Source organism: Podarcis melisellensis (assembly GCF_964234715.1).
Source record: "Podarcis melisellensis genome assembly, chromosome: 1".
NCBI lineage: Eukaryota > Metazoa > Chordata > Lepidosauria > Squamata > Lacertidae > Podarcis > Podarcis melisellensis.
Genome location: NC_138528.1, coordinates 33284708 through 33306633, shown reverse-complemented (window position 1 = coordinate 33306633; position 21926 = coordinate 33284708). Strand labels below are relative to the sequence as shown.

Genomic DNA, 21926 nt, shown 5'->3' with positions numbered 1-21926 from the left:
TTAATTTTTGCCTCCCAGAGAAATTTGTCAGAAAATGATTCACTGTAGTATTACCAAATCCTACTGTTTGTATTACCAAAAACCTAAATTTTGAGATGAATTCTTCTAAGAATAGCCTGACCTCATACAGCAATGACAAGTGTAGTTCTGTTTTGTTTCATCAGGCTAAATAACTAATTCCTTCATTACCATCCATGAAGGAAAGTTGTAACCCAACTGTTTGTAACCAACTCAACTGCTGGGCTGCAATCCATTCCTACAACCGTATTACTAAGTTTATATTGTTTACACTGAGTCTCAATTAAGATACAAGCCTGACACCTGGTACTTCTTCATTTTAGTCCCACGGGCTGTGAGATAATTCAAAATCCATAACAGGTGCCACGGCAGTACAAATGGAGTCCCATTAATAGACGCTGGTGTCAGATAAAATCCAGAACATATTGAGACATAGCTACTTGACACATATTTGTGAGGGGGGAGGTGGTAGTAAAAATATTCCAGTATCTTTCACAGCTCCTTTTTAGTATTAACTTCTTTTATTACAATAGGTTTTATAACCACAGAACGTGATCCCATGCCTTACATTATTATCTCTATGAACCAATTTGGGCTGCAATCTGAAATAACAAATTAGCAAGTAGTTCTATTGATTTAATTAATATGAATCACATGACTATAAGTGATTTTAGGACTGCATCCTAAAAACAAAAACAAAAGATGCAAATAAGGTTACCAGAAACCATTGTAATATACCGTAGATTGTTTTCATTTAATAGATTTATTAGCCACCTTCCAAAACACCGTAAACACTTGCAGCATCCCATAAGTTAAAGGCCATGAGGTGAAGGAGATTGCCAATGCTACCAAGTGAGCCTGCTTTGTCAGTAAGAAGAAGAAGAAGAAGAGTTTGGATTTGATAGCCCGCCTTTCACTCCCCTTCAGGAGTCTCAAAGCAGCTAACAATCTCCTTTCCCTTCCTCCCCCACAACAAACACTCTGTGAGGTGAGTGGGGCTGAGAGACTTCAAAGAAGTGTGACTGGCCCAAGGTCACCCAACAGCTGCATGTGGAGGAGCGGAGACGCGAACCCGGTTCACCAGATTACGAGTCCACCGCTCTTAACCACTACACCACACTGGCTCCAGTAAGGACCAAAGGCAGAAAAAAAAACCTGCACCACCCAAGCCCAACCTGTCAAGCTAACACAAAAAGATACCATGACCAATGGTACTGAAAGCTGTTGACAGGTCCGGCAGAATCAAGGCTGTTCCTACCCCATAAACAGGTCAGAAACCACACTGAAATGGATTGAAATAATCTATTTCATGACCACCTGCAGCTGACCTTGCTTAAGAATGGTACAAAAGAAACTGGACTTTCTTGCAATCCAAGAAAGTCATCCTGTTCATGCAAGGACTTCTACTTACATAACAGAATTTCCCCTCCCTCTCCTCACCTAGGCACCCCAAACCTGCTACAGAGAGCTGGGGGACTGCCCAGAAGAGTTATTGGAGTGGCCATAAAGATACAACAATAAATATCAAGGACCATAGAGCCCAATTTTGATTTCTTCAATATAGGTCCTTTTCAATAAATACCTTTTTCAAGACAGTAGGAACTACTCCTTCCTTCAAGGAAACAATGATATCTAAGGTCTATAGAACAGGTGTGGGAAACTGGATCCTTACCCCTGCCCCGTGGGCTAGGTTTTGCAGTTGGGTGGGGCTGCCTCACCTGTCAGTCACTTAACATCAAAGTGACATGAGCTGACCCATTCCATATACATCCCTGCATTTTACAAAGTGACATGATGCAAAGAGCTGTGCACAAGGCTTTTCAGGTGCTGCTGGTCAACTGTAAACTTCCTATTATCATCGTCATCAACATCATTATCATCATCATCATTTCTATAGCACTTTAAATTTTGAAGGTGGAACAAACTCAAAGCAGTTTACTACCTACATTAAACTATTAAACAAAACAACCCCGAATGAAACATTACTGAAGAAAGTCAAATATAAAGTTTTGGCCCAGCTGCACCTTTATACGTTGAGCAGGTGGGTGTGGCTCACCTAAAACAGCCTCATGGGCCAAACTAGAAGATCTGGTGTGCCGAATTAAGCTTGGGGCTAGAGCAGGCATGGCCAAACTTGGCCCTCCAGATGTTTTGGGACTACAACTCCCATCATCCCTAGCTAACAGGACCAGTGGTCAGGAATGATGGGAATTGTAGTCCCAAAACATCTGGAGGGCCGAGTTTGGCCATGCCTGGCTAGAGGTTCCTAACTGCTGCCATAGAAGAAGCTCAGTGACTCTTTCTTTCCCAACTTCCCATCTGGGTGAGCTTGGCTGATTTCCCCCACAAGAGCCTAGGTAGAGCTGAAGGCTGCTCTGTGAAGAGGAAACTTCTCCCATGGCTCAGACATTGGTAGGTCTTCACGTAAGGCAGAAGTGTGTGTTTGTGTGAGTGAGAGAGTGGGCGAGTGAGAGAAGGGGAAATGTGGCTTGAAGAGTTTAAAGTAGATTTTGCTTCAACTAATCTAAGCCACACAAGTATTCTATTTTATTGAATATGCACACTGACAGAAGACCTTATTTGTGTGGGGGGGGGGGGAGAAGAGGGATCAAAAATTTTACAGTGGGCAATTACTTAAGAGCTATCTGTATCTAAATGTGCAATAATTTGATTACATTTCTATTTAATATTGTAATGATCAAGAATACAAAATAGTGATTTTATTAGGAGAGAAAGCAGTAACAATGCACAGCAAACCATCATTTAAGACTGTGTCACAGTATCTATGATAAGCTGCATATTGGTTTAAACTAATGCACTATATGCCTCCAGGGAACGGCAGGTTCAGAGACTGGATTTTAACATCAGAATCTATCCATTAATCTTGACTTAAATATAATCTACCCTGCTGTATAAGGAAGAATGGACATTCAATGAATTACCATTATGAAATACAGCATTAATATATTTTCTCAATAATTGGAGCAGAAACTGTACTTTGACCACTGCTTACTCTTTCTAACCCTCTAACCTGTGGATGTTGTTGGACTAGAGTTCCCATCACCACTGACCATGAGGCTAATGGAAACTGGAGTTTAACAATATCCAGCAGGTTCCAGGTTAGCCACCCCAGCTTAAACCAAACAGATGGAGTGGATGTGAAACATGTGAATATTAGCACAGACTATCCAAGCTCTACCACTTAGAACCTAAGCATAAAATTATATGAATTACAGTTACACAAGTAAATCTATGTAGGCTTGATCAGATGATAACTTTGAATATCTGTGCTTCTCCCAAAAGAAGATATTGTGTGAGCCAACTCCAGAGGACCATTCCCTCTACCACAAATATTTTATTGTTTTCACTTATTTATGCAAGAAGCAACAATCAGTATTCAACATTTTAACATGAAACTGAAGAGCTGGGAGATAAAAGACCAACGTAAGAACATAATGAATATTGAAGATCCAGAACTTCGCAGCAGTATTTGTGTTTAACAGGTAGCACTCTAAGGATCCTACTGTAGGTGATACAACGGCAAAACCAGAGTGTAAACATTAAAGGTTAATGTACGTTAAATTAAAAGTCTATTAATGTAACTTTGCTCCACGTACAAAATCCTTATGCTGTGTCCTTTTATAATTATTGTAATTGGTTATTATAGTTTATTTGTGTGTATGTGTATGTATATGTATAAAATGATTAATATACTTTAAAAGCCTTATTGGGCAGTTGTTCAAGAATGGTGATTTTGTGTTTTTTATGAAAACTGGTAGCCTATATGGAAGAAGAGTGTAAATATATCAACTTGAGATCATTCCCCATCTTTCCTTGGAGCACCAATTAGCAAAGCGACCCCCTTTCCCCCTCCTCCCTAAAGCTGTCAAGCTGTTCAGAATAGTTTGTAACATGACAATAGTACTATTGTGAACAGGGTCTGGGCTTCCTTCCCACAGAGAGTTAAAATGGGCAGTTCCCGTTGCCCATGATTGGTGTCCAGTGAAACAATACACAGCCAGGTTTTATCAGCTCCACGCCAAAAAAGTGAAGCCAGGGAACCCAAGCCTTCATATCATGCTGAAACATATGCCAACCCGGCTGGCCCCAAAGGTTTATCGCTGAGAATCAGGATCCATCATGTCCCCTGTGAAATTTCACCTCACATACCTTCTGTGAAATGCATGGCTTTGCTGAAAATTGAACCTTTTCACAATTAGCAAGAACAGATGGATGGATGGAAACTGTGGTTTGGCAACCGGAATTAAAAGATTTCAAAAGCCCGTACTGGTAATAAGTAGAAGTGCTTCAAGCAAAAGGGGTGAATCAGTGACCTTTGTCCTTATTTTTTTAATATAACGATGTTAAAAGAAATACATTAAAAACAACAGCATCATTAAGTTCTAACAGCAATATTAAAAGGCAATAACAGTATTAAAACTTCCTATATTTTGCTGAAGTTTTCATGTGAAAAATAAAATGAGCACAAATGCACATTTTAGATTATTCAAATGCTCTTAAAATGGCGCACTAAAATGTAGCACATTCATAATACATTCTTTAGAAAACCTTCTATTCTGTTTTCTCTAAGCAACACTGGGGCAAAGCAGGTGTAATGATTTCTCATGCAGTCAGTATTTTCCAAATATTGTGCAATTCTTCCCTCAAAAAGATTTTAAACTAATCTAGTACAACATTCAATCTTGCGCATTTCACTTTAGAAAAACCCTTGGTAATTGTAGGGATATTTGGATGTGGTGTTTAAGAAGAATAAACATTACAAAAACATGTTGAAAAAAGGTTTTTGTGGGGTTTTTTACACACACACACACACACACACACTGCTTAGCAATGGAGCAAAGATTGCAGACTACCTCTCTACTTTGTGAATGGCAAATTAGATGAGTACAACAAATCAATTTTACTTCATTTTTTTATTCTTTAAAATCTTTTGCTTTCTCAGTAGAAAAAAAACAACAGATTTTCTGCTTGTACAGCGGGGAGCACTCTGTGATTACTTTATTTATTTCTACCTATCTAAAATGTTTCATTCTGAGCACGAGCCATGGGAGACCGGGGGCGGGGGGCAGAAGAGGGGAGGGAACACAAAGCATAAAACATTTACGTGGCCCTTACCCAACAGTGCAGCAAGCACACATATACGGATAATCAATGTAGAAATCCCTAAATAATTGTAATAAGGCATAGGTGGACAATCTATACGGCAAGCATTAATACAAGAGTTTAAAACCAATCACAAATGTCTACTCAATCAGTAGTCTAGTGCTTAAAATCAAAGGCATTTAAAGTGATGCTTTGGAATTAGTCATTATTAAAAAAACAAAAAACCCTGCTCTTTCAACAGGTAACTAATAAATGGCTGAGAACAAGCCTACACTACACCTAAGGTCCAATTGTTAGGCAGAACACTGCCTACCCATGCTCCCTAGTGCTGTATTTTACCTCTAATTGCATGATCAAGCCAATAAATTGGTCTCGAGGGACAAAAAAAAGGACTATAAAGTACCTACCATGACAAAACTGGAGGCTGCAAGAAAATGCACTTCAGAAACAAGTAAGGCATGACAAGACAAATGAAGAAGAGGTTTCAAAGCCTGAAAGACAGTCATCAATACTGACAGATTACTGTAATTCTGGCTGTCAGGGCGATCGATTTAGGCAGCATATGCCAATCAATATACTCTTGTAATTTACTGAGCAGCATTAGGTACATAGTTAGCCAAGATGTGCCCAAGATAAGTCTCAGACTACTTTTAATGAGCATAAATCACACAATTTATGCTTTGGAATCTCAGAACTATTTAGTGGGTATAAAATAGCTGACACATCTATATAATTATTGCCACAAAGTAAGTCTAAATCTTTTTAGATTATCTTTTTTTTTCCATTATTCTGAGGCTTACAATGCATCACCTGTGATTATATATATATTATATATTTCCAAATTATCTCTGTTTCTAAGTAACTGTGAAAAAGATATTGGTTATCTGTGTTTAAAATATATATGTTTACAGCTACTTCATCTGCCCACAGTATTAAAAACCCACAGTGTTTCAGTATCTGTTTTATAATCATAATCAGATGTAGAAATTAAAGCAAAAGAAAAGCTGCAAGTAAAAACTCAACAAAAGGATGCAAGTAAAAACTCTTGCATGTGAAAATCTGTTATCTGGATGGTCACATATTAAGTATCATATTATGTTTAGAGCACTGAAATTTTATTATTCAGTTAACATACCAATTCAGGAGCCCCTAAAGTTAGTACTGCATGAATATTAGGAAAAACTGCAAATACTTGACACACACCTCTTACTAACTACAAAACTTCCAAGCCTCAAAGTGACATTACTGCTAACAATCTTTCACCAGTCTTAGACAGGGAAAAAATGGGAAAGGGGCAAATTAGCTTGCAGTGCTTGGCAGATCAACAGATAGCATATGCAATTGATATCTCTCAAATGTGATTTTAGGGACGCGGGTGGTGCTGTGGGTTAAACCACAGAGCCTAGGGGTTGCCGATCAGAAGGTTGGCGGTTCGATTCCCCGCAACGGGGTAAGCTCCCGTTGCTCAGTCCCTGCTCCTGCCAACCTAGTAGTTTGTACGCACATCAAAGTGCAAGTAGATAAATAGGTACTACTCTGGCGGGAAGGTAAATGGAGTTTCCATGCGCTCCTCTTGTTCGCCAGAAGTGGCTTAGTCATGCTGGCCACATGACCCAGAAGCTGTACACTGGCTCCCTCGGCAAATAAACCCCAGAGTTGGTCACGACTGGACCTAATGGTCAGGGGTCCCTTTACCTTTACTGTACCTTTAAATGTGATTTTATTTGGGTATGAGATCAAGACTCAAAGGGTCTCTTTGGCTGAATAAGACTATTATCAATAAGAAAATGAGAGGTCTGGAGGGTGGCAACATAAGAACGGGCCTTTTCTGCAGTGGCTCCCTGTTTGTGGAATGCTTTTGTTTTATTATGCATTTTGTGTTCTCATTTTGTATTTTTATGTTGTGAGCCACCCTGTAATTTTCGGATGAAGGGCGGTATACAGATTTAATAAATAAAATAAATAAAACAGGGGGTGGGTGGGTGGACCCCATTAGCAGCATTTCTTGAATTTTGAAGATAAATGAAGTTGAGCAGATCTACCAAACTATTTTATGTCGCATTGCTAAGGCATAGACAGGTTCCTCTAAGAAGGTAGATAGAAGGACAAACACAGCCCCACAGATAAGCGGATACATGCAGATGTATTTTATAATGTATGTTGGTTATTTCTAAGCAAATTTCTCTTATGTTTCTCCTCAGCAAGAAGAAGAAGCACATCCTGGTCTCCCTTTACCCATCTCATTCATCAACAACATGACAGATAATGTCCTCCCATACCCATTTCCCTGGAGTCACCAAGTGAAATCCAACAGCGTTTGTGTGTGCGCCGATAAACTACAGCTGATGCACTAGGAATTCTTCTTCCTCTCCTGCCCAGTGCAGTCTTTTGAATGCACCTGAAAACTGCTCTGAAGGTCAGGAGCTGGATGCAGATTTGGGGGAGGGGATGTTGTGGGGTCTGTGTGTGTGTAGATTTTTGTTTGGGGGCGAGAAGGATGATGAAGTCCCATTGTGAGAGTGGAAGTGTGCTCACTTGACACCAGATTTCTCCCATTAATGTGAATGCAGTCTTACTGCTATACATAGGATGCAAGACATCTGCCTATTTTAATCAACATTTCCTTTACAAAGTATACGGTATTGGTTTTAAATGAACTGACTTACCTCATGTTTTCATTTCAACGTATGCTGATTTGCTATTGAACACTTCCTGAACAAAACAGTACCACTGTTTCCAGACTTCTCTACAAAAATATGCAGTCATGTTGGTGTTATAACAGCTTAACATCCCATGTGTGTCACACAATCATGCACACACCTCTCCTCGGTCAACAAAAGTACAGTTTAGGATTATGAGAATGAGTGTAGTCTTCCCTAGGGAGCCTTGTTACTCTGGCATGGCTGGGAGGAGTTTAGTGGTACATCTAAACCAGTTCACTCTTTCTCTGGTGGGTGGGAAAAAGCTGCAATTCCTTTTGCAACAGGGAATTAAAATGGCACAATCTTTTCCACCAATGACAATATGCCTAACGAAAGGAGAAGGCTATTGTCAGGGTTTCTGGGAGAGAGGAGGAGATGACAGAGGAGACGGAGAGCGAGTGGGAGGAGGGGCAGAAGGATGAGGAAGAAGATGACGGAATTCTAAGGGAATTCACGAGTCTGAGCAGCGAGTCAGAGGATTCTCAAAAGGGGGTTACCTTAATCAAGCAAAAGGGAGGAGAAGGGAGAAGCGGAGAGGAGCCCAGTGGAAGACAGACGCAGCAAGAGGCGTCTCAGCTGGAACGGAGTAAAGGGGGTGGAGTCGTCAGCCTCTCGGAGGGAGCAGGATTAGGAGAGAACAGAGAAAGGGGGTTGGAGCAAGGTGTTCAGCCGGAAAGGGTGGAGAGCAGAACAAAGGGTGGTGTAGCGGTCGAAAGAAAGGTCAGGAGCAACGTACGCGCGCCAAGTTCAAACGTAGAGGCGCGCGGAAGTGGAGAGAGCTCAGGGGAGGAGCCCGGCCCCAAAGCCAGAAGGAGGGGGGAAGAGGCGGCAGAGGATTCAGCCTCAGGCGAGTCACGGAGAGAGGGAACCCAGGGGGGCAGGAAGACCCTGCGGAAAAGAAAGGAGAGGAAGAGGTGGTCTAGAGCCAGGCTATTAAGTTGGTGTGGAAGAGGGGAGGAGTCAGAGGGGACTTCAGCGGTCTAACGTGACAGACGTACGGCCACAATGCTGAACTGTATGAGAAGCAGAAATCTTCAATAAACTTTTCCTGTAAATAAACTGCAACGGAGTGAGGTCTCTTGTGAGCTGGGACCCATCCTGGGTGGCCGTGACAGCTATTATTATAAAATTAGTATTGCAGGGAAAAAAATATGTCAACAATACTTCTACTACAAACGTATCTTTAAGTACTGTTAATGCATTAATCCAGTTGAGCTTTATATTTTATTTCTATTGAATATTTTGTTACCCTTGTGCTTTTGCTTTTTGTTTTTTTCACAAAACCCCTGCACTTATTGAACTCTTCAATATCAATCATGGGGTGAAGAATAATCCTTGATGGATTTATTGAAAATAAGTCCCACTGTGTTCATGGGGTCTACTTTCGGGTAGATGTGCACAGGACTGTAGTCTTACTTAAAAGGATACAAGTTTTGGTATAATGGAATGAGTGACTTCAGTGCTCTGCTTGCGTTTATAGCTGTTGCACGAACCATAATAGGAAGAATTTTTCCATTCACAATAGCACCATCAAACAATGGACCAAAGAATGGGACCTGAATCAGGAAATTGAGAAAGCCGGCCATTAAATCATTCTTTTCTATAACAATTAGCAATCAGCATTAACAAAGGATTGCTCAGCTAGATCATTCTTCTCACCTTCAGTTAATCATAGTAGTTATTCAAAATACTCTAGGAGATGCTGCACCTTATAAAAGTATACCGATATGATCACTTGATATTATCAGCGAAAAATAATCCTTCTCCTTATTTTGCTTTAATAACCATTTGAATAATTTATCTCATTCAGGCTTAGTTTAATGCCAAAACCAAATAATGATCACGAATGCCATGTTCTTGAAGGTCAAAGTCTGAGTGAGACTGGAGAAGGGGAACATTTGCTGAAGGGATATGATTACTTTGAAAGAAAATTGCTAATATAAGTTTACGGCCCGGTGTTCATTAGAGCAATCTTAACATACAACTAATGAGCAAGCAATCACAATCACCTGTTGGGATATAGCTGCATGATTAAAAAAAAAGAGAGTCCCGATTTAGCATGGAATGGCACACATTTATGCTGTATGCATCTGCTATGTATACAGGCTCTGACTCGGGAATATACCCAACCAGCACTGGATTGGATCTATCTGGTCACCCAAATGATGGTTGGTACTATCATGCTACAACCCAATTTGTTGAATACTGTGCCAAGAATCCTTCTTGTCTTTAACATTCCTGCACAAATCTCTTACATCTGTGCACACAAGCCTGGTATAGACATACATTTCTCAGCTTGCTAAACAATAGTGTAGCAGCAAGGAGTGAGCATGGGACATCATGCTCTCCTTTCATTTCTTTCCCTGCCTCCTCCTTTCATCAGTGCACAGGTCCTGGTTAGTTTAAACTAAAGTCTCCCATGATGTCTGAAATGAGAAACTCTGATTGTAAATTTACTAATCAGGACCTTAAAGCACTATTTGAATGCGGTTCCCCTTTCTACGTCTTGCACAGCCCTAACACACTGCTATAAACTAAACGACATAATTCTAGCAGCTACTATCCCCTTGGGTTATAGCCATTTGGCTCTGCTGAGACACCAGCTCCTTTTGGCTTCTCCTCTGCATGAAATGCTTCCATCTAAGTTGATAATTTTGTAACATTAACAACTAGGGCTTGAATTTCCTTACTTTCCTTTTCTCTCCCCATCCCCTTTTCCTCTTTTGCCATTTTAAAAAAGATTGTAAAAGTCTAGGCACTGCCTTGTTTGTTTTTGCTCTTATATAAGCCACTCAAGAGATTCTTTTCCCTGAAGAGAAGGATAAAACTGCATTGAATAATAATAAAAAAAGCTTACTTCTGGTTTTTTCATAATCTGGATACTGAACATATAATTCTTCATTGGATATATAACAATGAGCACATCTCCGAACTCGGTAGGAATTATTCCTCTTCTGTAGTCTCGCGTATGTTCTGACCAGACAATGTGAACTTCATCATTTCCTAAATGTCTTAGCTGAAACAAGAAAAGTAATAAATATGCAAAAGTATGTAAGATAGTGCGGAATCTGAAAAATCACTAAGCTAAGAGTATGGAACCCATTTTATATTGAATGGGTCTCATTTTAAGACTGGAACAAAAAACTATTTCAAGATGAGGAGAGAACTTTAAAAAATCAGACGGGTCAGTTTTAAACAAACAAGTTGCCCACAAGTTTTTCAGCTAAGTATCTTATTGATTCATCTTTGGCTCTTCACTTTAATTTGTCAGCTTTCACTGTTTACATATCATGAACTAATGGAGAACATACTTCTCATAGACAAAACCTTTGAATATTAACTCTAGCAGTGAAATCCTACACATATTTACTAATAATTTACTAATAAGCAAACCACACTCTCATCAATGGGATATTCTCCAAAGTAAGGATTCCAAATATTGTATTTTAGAATGTTGCCATTTACTTGATTTCACACACACAAGAATCATAATTGATTGTTACCTATTCTAAGAAAGTCTCCAGCGCATACAGTTGATTTCCTAAGGTCCTCTAATGACTGATATAAGACAGTTTCTTGCCTTAACAATTACAAAACTTTGCAAGAGTTATTAGGTTTGTTATGAGCATTCTGATCCAAAATATGGAAGTGAAACAATTTTGAATGACAATGATTAGTGAGTTGAACTTTGCTTCTAAGAATCAAAATTTTACTAGTCTCTCTCTCTCCCCCCCCCACAAGAACGTGTGTGTGTCACCCCATGAAACCAAATGTTGGAACATTCAGGTTACACAAAAGAAAGTACTTTTTCACAAACAGCATAGTTGGAATTGATGCTTGCCAGCTGCATTTAACGTAGAATTTGCATGTTTATATAATAGGGCATGGGTAGGCAAACTAAGGCCCGGGGGGCCGGATGCGGCCCAATCGCCTTCTAAATCCAGCCCACGGACAGTCTGGGAATCAGCATGTTTTTACATGAGTAGAAAGTGTGCTTTTATTTAAAATGCATCTCTGGGTTATTTGTCGGGCATAGGAATTTGTTCCGCAAAATATAGTCCGGCCCCCTACAAGGTCTGAGGGACAGTGGACCAGTCCCCTGCTGAAAAAGTTTGCTGACCCCTGTAACAGGGGATGAGCCCCACTTGTACCGCTCAGCAACCCTGCCTACCCGCCAACCCCTCCCTTTACACCTTGCCCAAGCCTTTCTCCCGTTATAGCTCGCTCGCACAACCCTTAACTTTCTCTCCTTCATTCCCCTCCACAACTAGTGGTGAGGATGACAGCGCTGGCAGTGTGGGGAGGATGTGGATGAAAGGAAGACACGTGGAGGCAGCAATAGGGAGAGAGCATGGCTGGTGCTCTGGGAACGATACAAAGAAAAGCTGCATTCTAAAAAGCAACCTCTCTGTCTCATATCAGCAGCCAACTCCTTCACCCTCTGCCCTGAGGGTAGCGCTGGTGCTGGCAGGGGGAGCAGGGTGTTTGCTGGGGAACTGCCCTGGACTGTCTTGGCTGTTCCACTGGGATCCTGGTGCTAGGGGTAGATTTAACCCTTTGACCTTCCTGTGCTCCTGATCTCAGTCGAGCCCCCTTTACCTGCTATTTGCATTAGAGAAAATAGCCTTCCACTGGAATTTTCCCATGCAAATAGCAGGCACAGGTTCCCTATATGGACTGGGACTGCAGCGAGGGTAAAAGCCCCCTTACCCTGGGGCCCAAGGCAAGATGTAAGGTAGCAAATGGAACTTTATCAGCCCAGGCCCAAGGGTACCTCCAGAAACTTAAGAGGAAGAGAAGGAAACAGTTGTGGGACTTTCTGCTCCAGGAGGTTCACCAGTTGCCCTACTTACTTGTTTTCAGAAAGCAGGTTTTATTTCAGTTTGTTTTTATATGATGCTGATGGATGTTTTGATCTGCAGCTATTTAGTCTAAATCTGACTGTATGATATACAAGTTTTTGTGTAGCTGTTGTCACACTAGGTTTTTGTTTTTATTCTGTGGCAATTTTATTGATTCTGTAAACCACTGAGTACAACATCACTTAACAGCAACAAGAAACAAAAGCACAAACATCTCACAAGATGTTCAAATGTTGAAATACTCAGCGTTTAGGGGAAGACTGTTGTATTTGTCTTCTGGACTGTGCCTGGGTACTATCTAATTGTGATTGTAGCCAATGCCTCTTTGCCCTGACCAAGTACAAGACAAAACTTCCCAGAAAAAAAGGGCTGCTTCTGCCGCCACCACTGCTTTTCTTTTATAACTTCTCTTTTCACCACTGATAGTTCTTTCTGCAGGAAGGGTTGCTACCATAATGCCCAGTGTCTGTGACTACTGTAGGTAGAATGGTAATCTACAACAATGAAGATTAGTTTAACTATTTCTTCTGCTACAGCACAGGGTTACAATTTCTACTCCATCACTGAACAAACCAACAAATTGGAAAAGCAGAGATATCTGAAATTTCATTTTAAAAAATCGAAATACTTTAAAACATTCTTACTTTATAGCCATCACCATGTGTCAGCTTTCCTAATAAGTTTATGTTAACTGAATACAAAAGAAATGTGAAATAAATATAACCAGAAGGGACGATCAAATCTAATTTGATACATTAATGTCATATGCTGTACATGTTACAATACCAGCCAGAGTTAATACTAAGCTGCAGGCTATACTGAGATTTCCAAATGGCAGATTGTTCTAAGTGATACGAAGTATAATTGAAGTAATAAACGATAGTAAAAGCAAAGAACACTGGCAGGAAGAATTCAAGTATTTACTTAAAAAAATTAAATAAGTTAGTTTTGGAAAGAGAAGACAACTGAAATAATGCAGGGCTCAATTTACAGAAAGTTCCTTTTATTTATCTATTGCATTAACCCTTGAACTCTTGCCAGAATTACCAGTAATGTGTAGAACCTACTGATCTAAAGAACGGATGAGAAAAGACATTACAACTTCCTGAAGGCCATGAACTAGCTAAGGGTTTTGCTTTTGTAATTCCAGTTCTGACTTCAGGAAGCCTTTCCCGTGCTAAATTGCCAAACTGCTTTTAGTACCAGGGATAGGTGGTTGAAAAGTGCTCTGGTGATTTGTTAGGGGAGAGAAAAAGGAGTCTGGGAGAAAAAAGAGGAAAACAAAGTTTTCTGAAAGCACATGTGTTCGTAAGAACTGGGACTGCATCTATGATAAATCTTCAAAAGCAGAAAAATAAAATCATACACATACACACACATAATAGTAGGAATCCAAGGAACCCAACACATCAAATCTGGCATACAGAAGAGGGATTCATGCTTAAATGTCTCAAATGGCAACTGTCCATGAGGCATAGCAAATGGCTTTTGAAATTAAGGGTCACTTCCAAAAAACAGCTATATAAAATGGGAGTGTATTGCTCAAAGTAATAAAAAGAGAAGGCCCAAGCCCTTTAGCATTCCTACCTCAGATATGTATGGCATGTAGTTCACTTCTAAAGATAAAATTGATTATACTCAAGGGTGGTATTCATTTAAGTTTTACTCGTAAGAGGCCCATTAAAATCAATGAACATGACTAAGGTTCATTGATTTCACTGGGTCTACTCTTAAAAAAACTTAGTTGAGTACCACCCCAAGTGTGCATGATTTGAACCAGAGGTCCTGATTCTCCACTCCAGATTTGTACAGACTGATTGTGAATATTCAGCAACTAGGGAAGCATTTTTTTACATGAATGATTCTTTCTTCACTTGTACCCTGTTATTCAAATCTGATAACTAGGCTGTCTAGAATTCCCTCTTTTACCCCCCATCGAGTCTCTAAAACCTGAAATGTACATTCAATCACAGAGTCCTCTTAAAGAGTCAGCATTTGACTGTACCTGAGTAAGTTTTATCCATGCAGCTTGGAAACAAGATATTGCTTATGCAGCTTCGCTAGCTCCTTGTCTTTAGCTGTGTGAGCAGTAAAAAAGGCTCCAGCTTCAGAAATGAAGCTATGCTTTCATAACCTTGTATAAGGAATTTGGAGTGGATGACGCGGTGTATAGAAAAGATTACGGGCTTGGATGGCTAGGCAGCAAACACACCCATGCTCCTAAAGTAGAGCTGATACGAGTGAGATGGATAGACCTATGGTTTTTGGCTGCCTCGTGTGGTGAGCCACTAAACCACAGGATGGAGCGTCTACATGGGCAGTGAACTACAGAACTAGTTTGCCCACCCAGTATGGCCACTGGATCCTCATGGACAAGAAAGCAGGAAAGATAAGTTTCCTGCTCCAGTTAAACCTTGCATAAATAACAATGTATTTGATGGGTTTCTGTATTCTTTGGTTGTTTTCGGTTCCTGTCTTGTTCTTCAAGTCTTATCTTCTGGCTTCAACATTTAACTATGAATTCCTTTCTCCTGGTTCATGGCTCATCTCAGACCACTACTTATGGCTCAGCCTTGACACAATAATTTTCACAGGAGAGTATCATGTAAGAGATGATATACGAAAACCCAGCCTGTGCTTTTAGATCTGTGATGGCTGTTCCATAGAATGAAAGAAAAATGGAGGGAAGGGGAGAAAGACAACTCTATCCTTATTCAAAGATGAAGCTCACTAGATACTACTTTATTATTACTATTTTAAGGAAAAGTTTGATTGAAAATGTTTCAAAAGAACAAATATGGAAGCAAGAATGCTTCTATATCTATGTTATTTATTAAAAATATGAGCTGATTTTGCAGGCAGAAAAAAAATCTAAGAGCATAACCTACAGTGCACTGAAATCAATGTTATACTGAAATTAATAGAATATATGCCTTTGATTAAGTCCCATTTATTTCATTACGAATTAAGTTTCCCCCAGTTCAGAATTGCTAGCTAGAAGTAGAAGCTGTGACCTATACACCGTCATAGGCCACTGTCTACAACTTAGCTCCAAAATGTGGAAAATAACCTACATGAACATCTAGTACATGGAAAAAAGGGTCCAAAACTAAAAGCTTGCTTTCATTTATGGTAGCCCATTCACAAAGTGTTGCACAACAGAAGATGCACAGGACTGGTTTGGATTATAAAAAAAGAGCCACAGTGAGCCTCAGGCTTGTATGCTTCCCCCTTCTCTGGCACAACTGTTTGAAAGGGTTTGTAAGTTTTATCTTCAATGTTAGACTGACCCTTGACAAACTGTGGTTAAACTTAACTATGATTAGTTGAAACAAGCCAATTTCAAGCCATTGTTCCAACTAACCATAGTGAAGGTTAACCACAGCTTAGGGTTTGGATGACATGTTGAACAGAGGTCATTTTGAAACCCAGAAATGTAAAATCATCTAATGGCTATGCCAGAGGAAGATGGTGCAAACATACAGCACACTGAGGCTTGTTCTTGTAAGGTTAAACCATGGTTTAGTGTTTCATATCTTAATGCCATCCAAGGCCTGAATGCACTTTATGAAGTGCTGCCTAGCTTGGAGAAGGTCATCTTGAACAGTTAAAAAAAATATTTAGCAGTGTGGCACAAGTTTTCAAGATACGAAAGAAATTTTTTAAAGAACGAAGTCTATTAAAAAATAATAATACAGAAAATTATTTACAGGATGAACATAAAATGAAGAGTCATCAATAATTGAAGCTAGCCAGAGGCATAGCTATTTCTCTACACTAACTGTTGACGATCTAATTCAATTACAAGTATTAAACTCCACGCTGAGGTCAACTGGCCTCACTTCCTCCAATATTACACTTCAACCAGCGCTCATTAATGTGTCTGCTGAATGGATTAGCACATCTGAAGATATATGTAGAGAATAGAGGGGGCACAGTCTAATGATAGCCAATTGTTCATTTGTAATAGGGCAAATGTTCAAGGTCTCAACTTATTACCACTAATGTGGAATTTATTAAATTTGAACAAGGGAAAAAAATACCAATGGTGCAGAGCAGTTTATTCTTAGGGAGGTTTAAAAATAGCTGGTACTTGCTGATCATAGAGGTTGGCTGCAAACACATTAAATTATTGCATACCTATATATTTAAATGTTTCGCGTTACATATTAGATGTTAAGGATGAAGGGTGCATCCTCTAGCATCCTCTGTGGGATATCAATTTCTAAATACCCTGGATTTTCCAGTTTTATGATACATTGAAGGTAGATAAAGAAATGGGTGGATAGTCTGGAAACAGTTCTCTTTCATACCTTTAAACATATGTTGCTTCAAGCAGGTTATACTGACCAACTCAGCTGAAAGGTATAAGTAACTTGCTGAATCCTATCCATGATCAATATAGGGGATTGCAATTATTCCTCATGAAAATTCAATTCAGAATGGGGGGAGGTTAATATTTCTGTTTGTTATTATGCTATGTATCTCTGTGTTTTTATACTGCAAACTGCCCCATGATCCTCGGATGAAGGGAGGTCTAGTACATTTTTATACCACCCTTCATCTGAGGATCACATGGTGGTTTACAGAATAAAAATTGTGTGTATGATAAAGTCTGAGTTGATTAAGACCCAACCTTGTCCTTTTGTACATATTCCCTATCACTACAACAAATAGCTGAGCGAGATCTTTAGATGGGCCCCAGAAGATCACTGAGATGGTTGAACTTAACTGTAGCCCTATCCTAGAATTTCATGAATTGAGGAGTGGGGCTGTGCTTGCAGGACACTCCCACTCCTTCGCATTGCCATCATTCAGCACTGCCACCCTCCATATACTGGGACTGGGATCTGAAGCAGGAAGCCTGCTCTGCAGATGTGTAGACTCCCCCATGTGATTTAGAACTCTGTAAGTCATTGTGCTGGCAAATAGGGCAGGCAACAATATTCATACCTCCTTCTTTCATCTTCCAATATATGTGGAAGTGTGTATACTGCAGAGTGCTACAATGCACTACAGGGCCCTCTCTTATTGAAAGGATCAGCTGAAATATGTTGGATCTTTGTACCAAAGCTCCTTTATGATAGGAAGCATCCTTTAAATTTATATCAGACTAGTATACTTCTTATCTAGAAGCACCAAGATACTGTATTGACTGTGATGAAACGTGGCAGAGTTGATTTGTCAACAGGTATGAACAGCCAAAAGCCGCAATAAGATCTCGAACCCTTGAATAAATTATTTGTTCTTTATTCCCTGGTCTTATTATCAACCTAAAGGATAAGGTAATTTCAGAACACCTACCTTTTTTGTTAAGGAGTCATCTGAATCAGAAGGCATTCTAGTTGATACATGAAACATTACTTCCACAGTAGAGGTAGCAAAATATGGAGTGGTCAGTCCAGTGCTTTTGTTTTTTTGCAACCCTCCCATAAAACCACAATGGTTTGTGAGGTTCACCTAAAAAGCACAGAAATCATCACCACATTAGAAAACGCTTAATATCAAGTCCCACACATGCCTCTCAGAAAAGCATATAAAGCACTCAGATGTGAACTGATCCATTGTTACCACTTTACTGTGTTGAAGTACCAAAGGATCCTAATTACCGTATTTTTCGCTCTATAACACGCACCTGACCATAACACGCACGTAGTTTTTAGAGGAGGAAAACAAGAAAACAAATATTCTAAACGAAACAGTGGATGTATGATTTTTGTGGTTCATGCTGTGGCCACAGACATGTGATCTGACGGTGAGTTTGGGGTAGCCCAATGCAAAAATCCTGAGGATCCATGTGGATCCATGCTAAAGTCGCCCTAAAGTCGCAGGGGCGCTGGGGGAGTGAACGGGAAGCAAGAGAAGGAGAACGATCCCCCCCCCACAGAGTATCAATCCTAAAGTTGCAAGGGCGCTGGGAGAGTGAACGGGAAGCAGGAGGAGGAGAACGATAGCTCAAGCACACACACACACACAGCCCCTACAGTGGCTAATCCAAAATCGGACAGCAAAAAACTGCAGGCAGGGACAGAGAGCACGGGGTTGTTTTAAAGCAGCCAACCCCGCTCTGCTTCTCTCCCTCCTCCCCAGCTCGGATGGCTGAAAAGCTTTGCTGCTACTTAGCGAGCTCAGTGGGGAGGAGAGAGGGACATAGAGCACGGGGTTGTTTTAAAGCAGCCAACCAGACAGGAGCTGCTTACACTCGTGTAAGCGGCTCCTCTCCCGCTCTGCTTCTCTCCCTCCTCCCCGGCTAGGCTCGCTGACAGGAGCCGCTTACACCCGCTTTGCTGTTTCAAAGCGAGCCACGGACTGCTCATGACTGCAGCAGATTCCCCCGCCATCCGTAGGCATTTGCTCCATAACACGCACAGACATTTCCCCTTACTTTCTAGGAGGAAAAAACTGCGTGTTATGGAGCAAAAATTATGGTAACCAGAAATAAATAGAAAGCCAACCAACTCTATACAAGCATGAGAGCACCCCAACATACTTGACACATTAGTACTTTCAGTTTCAGAGCCTAGAGGAAAGAGGTTTTAGGAAGAAGGATGGCAAAATTGTGGAAACACTATCAGAATCATTTCTATGGCATGTTTTAAATGTGAATTCTATGGTGCCAAATGATTATTCCTATTTGCACTATTAACACATGTATGGAGACAGAAAATAGATGGCATGAGGCCTGCCTGATGGTTTAATACATCCCATTTGCCGAGAAGACAAGACCTAAGAGAGCAATGAAAGGGTCACCTCCATGTGCCCACAACAGGGCATGCCGTCAGCTCATTCCAAAGGAAAAAGAATTTATTTTCTTTTAATACTGAACATATGCACGGAAAAAGAAGAGATGGGAAGAAGAAATCCTTGGGAGCCATTGACTAGTATTGAACCCAATATTTGTTCAGCAGGTATGCTACTAGTTGAAGACTTGCCATATAATTTTTATGGTTCTGTTGGTGGACTCTTTGCAAGGCACCAAATGCAAATTGCATGCCTGGGTAAGGGGCCTTGATTTTCCCCAGCATGGGCTGACACAGCACTCTTGGTCAGGCCCAAACACTTAAATGTAGATTACTATATGGCACAGATACACATTGTGTTTCAACCTGTGTAGATGGGATCTGGGTGGGATGCGGATGTGGTTTGCCACAAAGAGCAGGGGACACTTCTTGGACACCCAGGCAGCTGTTGTGTGGCCACTGCACTGGGTTTTTGCCTCATTGATTTGTTTACTCTTTTTCTCTATCCTAAGGCATGTTCCTAGCCATGCTCTTGATTACAGAGTCTGTATAATTCTGGCAAACCTTCAAATACACCATCACCCTGTATCTAGTGCTTCCAGGATTCATTTGGCCAGTAAATAAGGTTTCAGTTTAACTATCTGAGAACTTGGATGATTAAAACTATTAAGCTTTGAGGAACTTGATGGAAACATCAGGTGGGGGGGGGGTGGAGACACTGTAACCCTAGAGTACTGAAGAGGACTTTGCTCTGGTCTAATCGCCTCTACAGTTATTTCCATCGCCACATCAACATACACACAATTAGGTTCTAATGGCTGCTTTCAACTCTCTGGCTGTTGCCCTGCTGGTACTTTCATTCATGGCATGCAGTGTGCCACCTCAGGTTGCACTAGCACTTTTAGGCACCAGAGATCCCAGCTGGAGGATAGCTACCCTTCAGCTATCCTCTTGTTACCCTATCTAGGGATAATGGTAAGATATATGAATTGCAGCATTTGTGCAGTAAGATGGAGCCGATTTTCTCCTATAATTATATGATATTTTGGTCCTAGGTTCTGAACAATCAGGACCAGTAAGCCAATCAGATACTATCTTCCTACCACTAGACATGAACTGGCAGATTTCACAGACATAATTGCTGGAAGGTACAGCATATTTCTGAGAGATTGTTAGAATGTTTGTGAAACCAACTTCCTCCTATCCCCAATATCTCATATCCCACCACCCAAACAAGAATTTTAAGGGAAAAGTGACCTAGGGAAGACTATGAATTCTTCCTTTTATATCACTTTGAGAGTCCTGATGGAGAGGGGGTGGAAATCCCACTTCAGGCAGCTGGCTGGTATCCTCGACTTTCCATTCTCCTGAAAGCTCTATAAACAACTTGTGAACCAGGCAGAATATAAACTCCTGGACAGATGTTCTAGCCTGCAGGACACGAGAGATCTTTCTCACCAGTCTTTGGATGAATTCCTCAGTAGCTACTATTATAATGGTAACATACAGTCAACCTGAATTACTACAAAGAACAATAAAAAAGGTACCTCCCAACCAAGGCCTGCTACAAAATCCTCATAGGCTTGGCTTCCTCCAGTATTAGTAAGGATGGAGTGTTTGTCCTCTTGTCCCTCAGCAACATAAAATACTGCGATTTTGTGAGTCTCTCGGCTGTAAGACATAGGACTGCAATTACATAAGAATGTACTCTGAAGTCACTAAAGAATGAGATATGCAAACAGAAAAAGGGGCGATAACTGCGAAAAAAGCAGTGCTAGTATGTCTTAAATGCTTTTTCTTCTAACATATTTACACTTAGCACTTCCTTTTTTCATTGAAGGTATGCTTATTAGATTGGTTTCCTTTAAATGCCTGCCTATACACAGCAAGCCTGTAACTTATGACGTGGTTACATTCCAGGGATTGCACCTAATGCCAAAATTGTGTACAGTGGTGCCCCGCAAGACGAACGCCTCGCAAGACGAAAAACCCGCTAGACGAAAGGGTTTTCCGTTTTGGAGGCGCTTCGTAAAACGAATTCCCCTATGGGGTTGCTTCGCAAGACGAAAAAAATCTTGCATCCCCCTGCGGGTTTTTTTCGCTTTTTTCTTCCTTTTTTAAAGCCGCTAAGCCGCTTATCAGCTGTTCCGCTGATAAGCCGCTTAACAGCTGATCGCTGGAAGCCGCTTGACAGCTGTAGCGCTAATCCGCTAAGCTGTCAATGGGCTTGCTTCGCAAGACGAAAAAACCGCTATACGAAGAGCCTCATGGAACGGATTAATTTCGTCTTGCGAGGCACCACTGTATAGTCAAAACACACTGGATTCAATGGTGGGTGGGACTATTAAAGTCTTTTCCCCTGGATGCATGCCCCCTTTCAATTTTTTTGCCAAGTTCATAAAGCTGAACACTCATGTTAAATGTACCGTATTTTTCCATGTATAAGAAGATGCTTTTTGCAACAACAACAAAAAGAGGCA

General features: G+C 40.6%; 1 protein-coding gene and 1 long non-coding RNA gene across 11 annotated transcripts in view; one reads left to right on the top strand and one right to left on the bottom strand.

Annotated features, from left to right (window-relative positions):
• LOC309373375 overlaps positions 1 to 21926 on the top strand; it is a 173852-nt gene that overhangs the window by 5387 nt on the left and 146539 nt on the right. The window contains exon 2 of the long non-coding RNA XR_014170006.1: positions 872 to 1146. This is a non-coding gene — a long non-coding RNA (uncharacterized lncRNA). The remainder of the gene's footprint in view (positions 1 to 871; positions 1147 to 21926) is intronic.
• Positions 1 to 21926, bottom strand: part of RALGAPA1 (Ral GTPase activating protein catalytic subunit alpha 1) — a 123203-nt gene that overhangs the window by 17189 nt on the left and 84088 nt on the right. For all 10 annotated transcript variants that reach the window (XM_081908134.1, XM_081908137.1, XM_081908136.1 and 7 more), the window contains 4 exons: positions 20994 to 21117; positions 18011 to 18166; positions 10702 to 10860; positions 9273 to 9400 (listed from right to left, as the gene is read on the bottom strand). In XM_081908134.1, coding sequence (XP_081764260.1) covers positions 9273 to 9400; positions 10702 to 10860; positions 18011 to 18166; positions 20994 to 21117 — 567 coding nt within the window. The remainder of the gene's footprint in view (positions 1 to 9272; positions 9401 to 10701; positions 10861 to 18010; positions 18167 to 20993; positions 21118 to 21926) is intronic.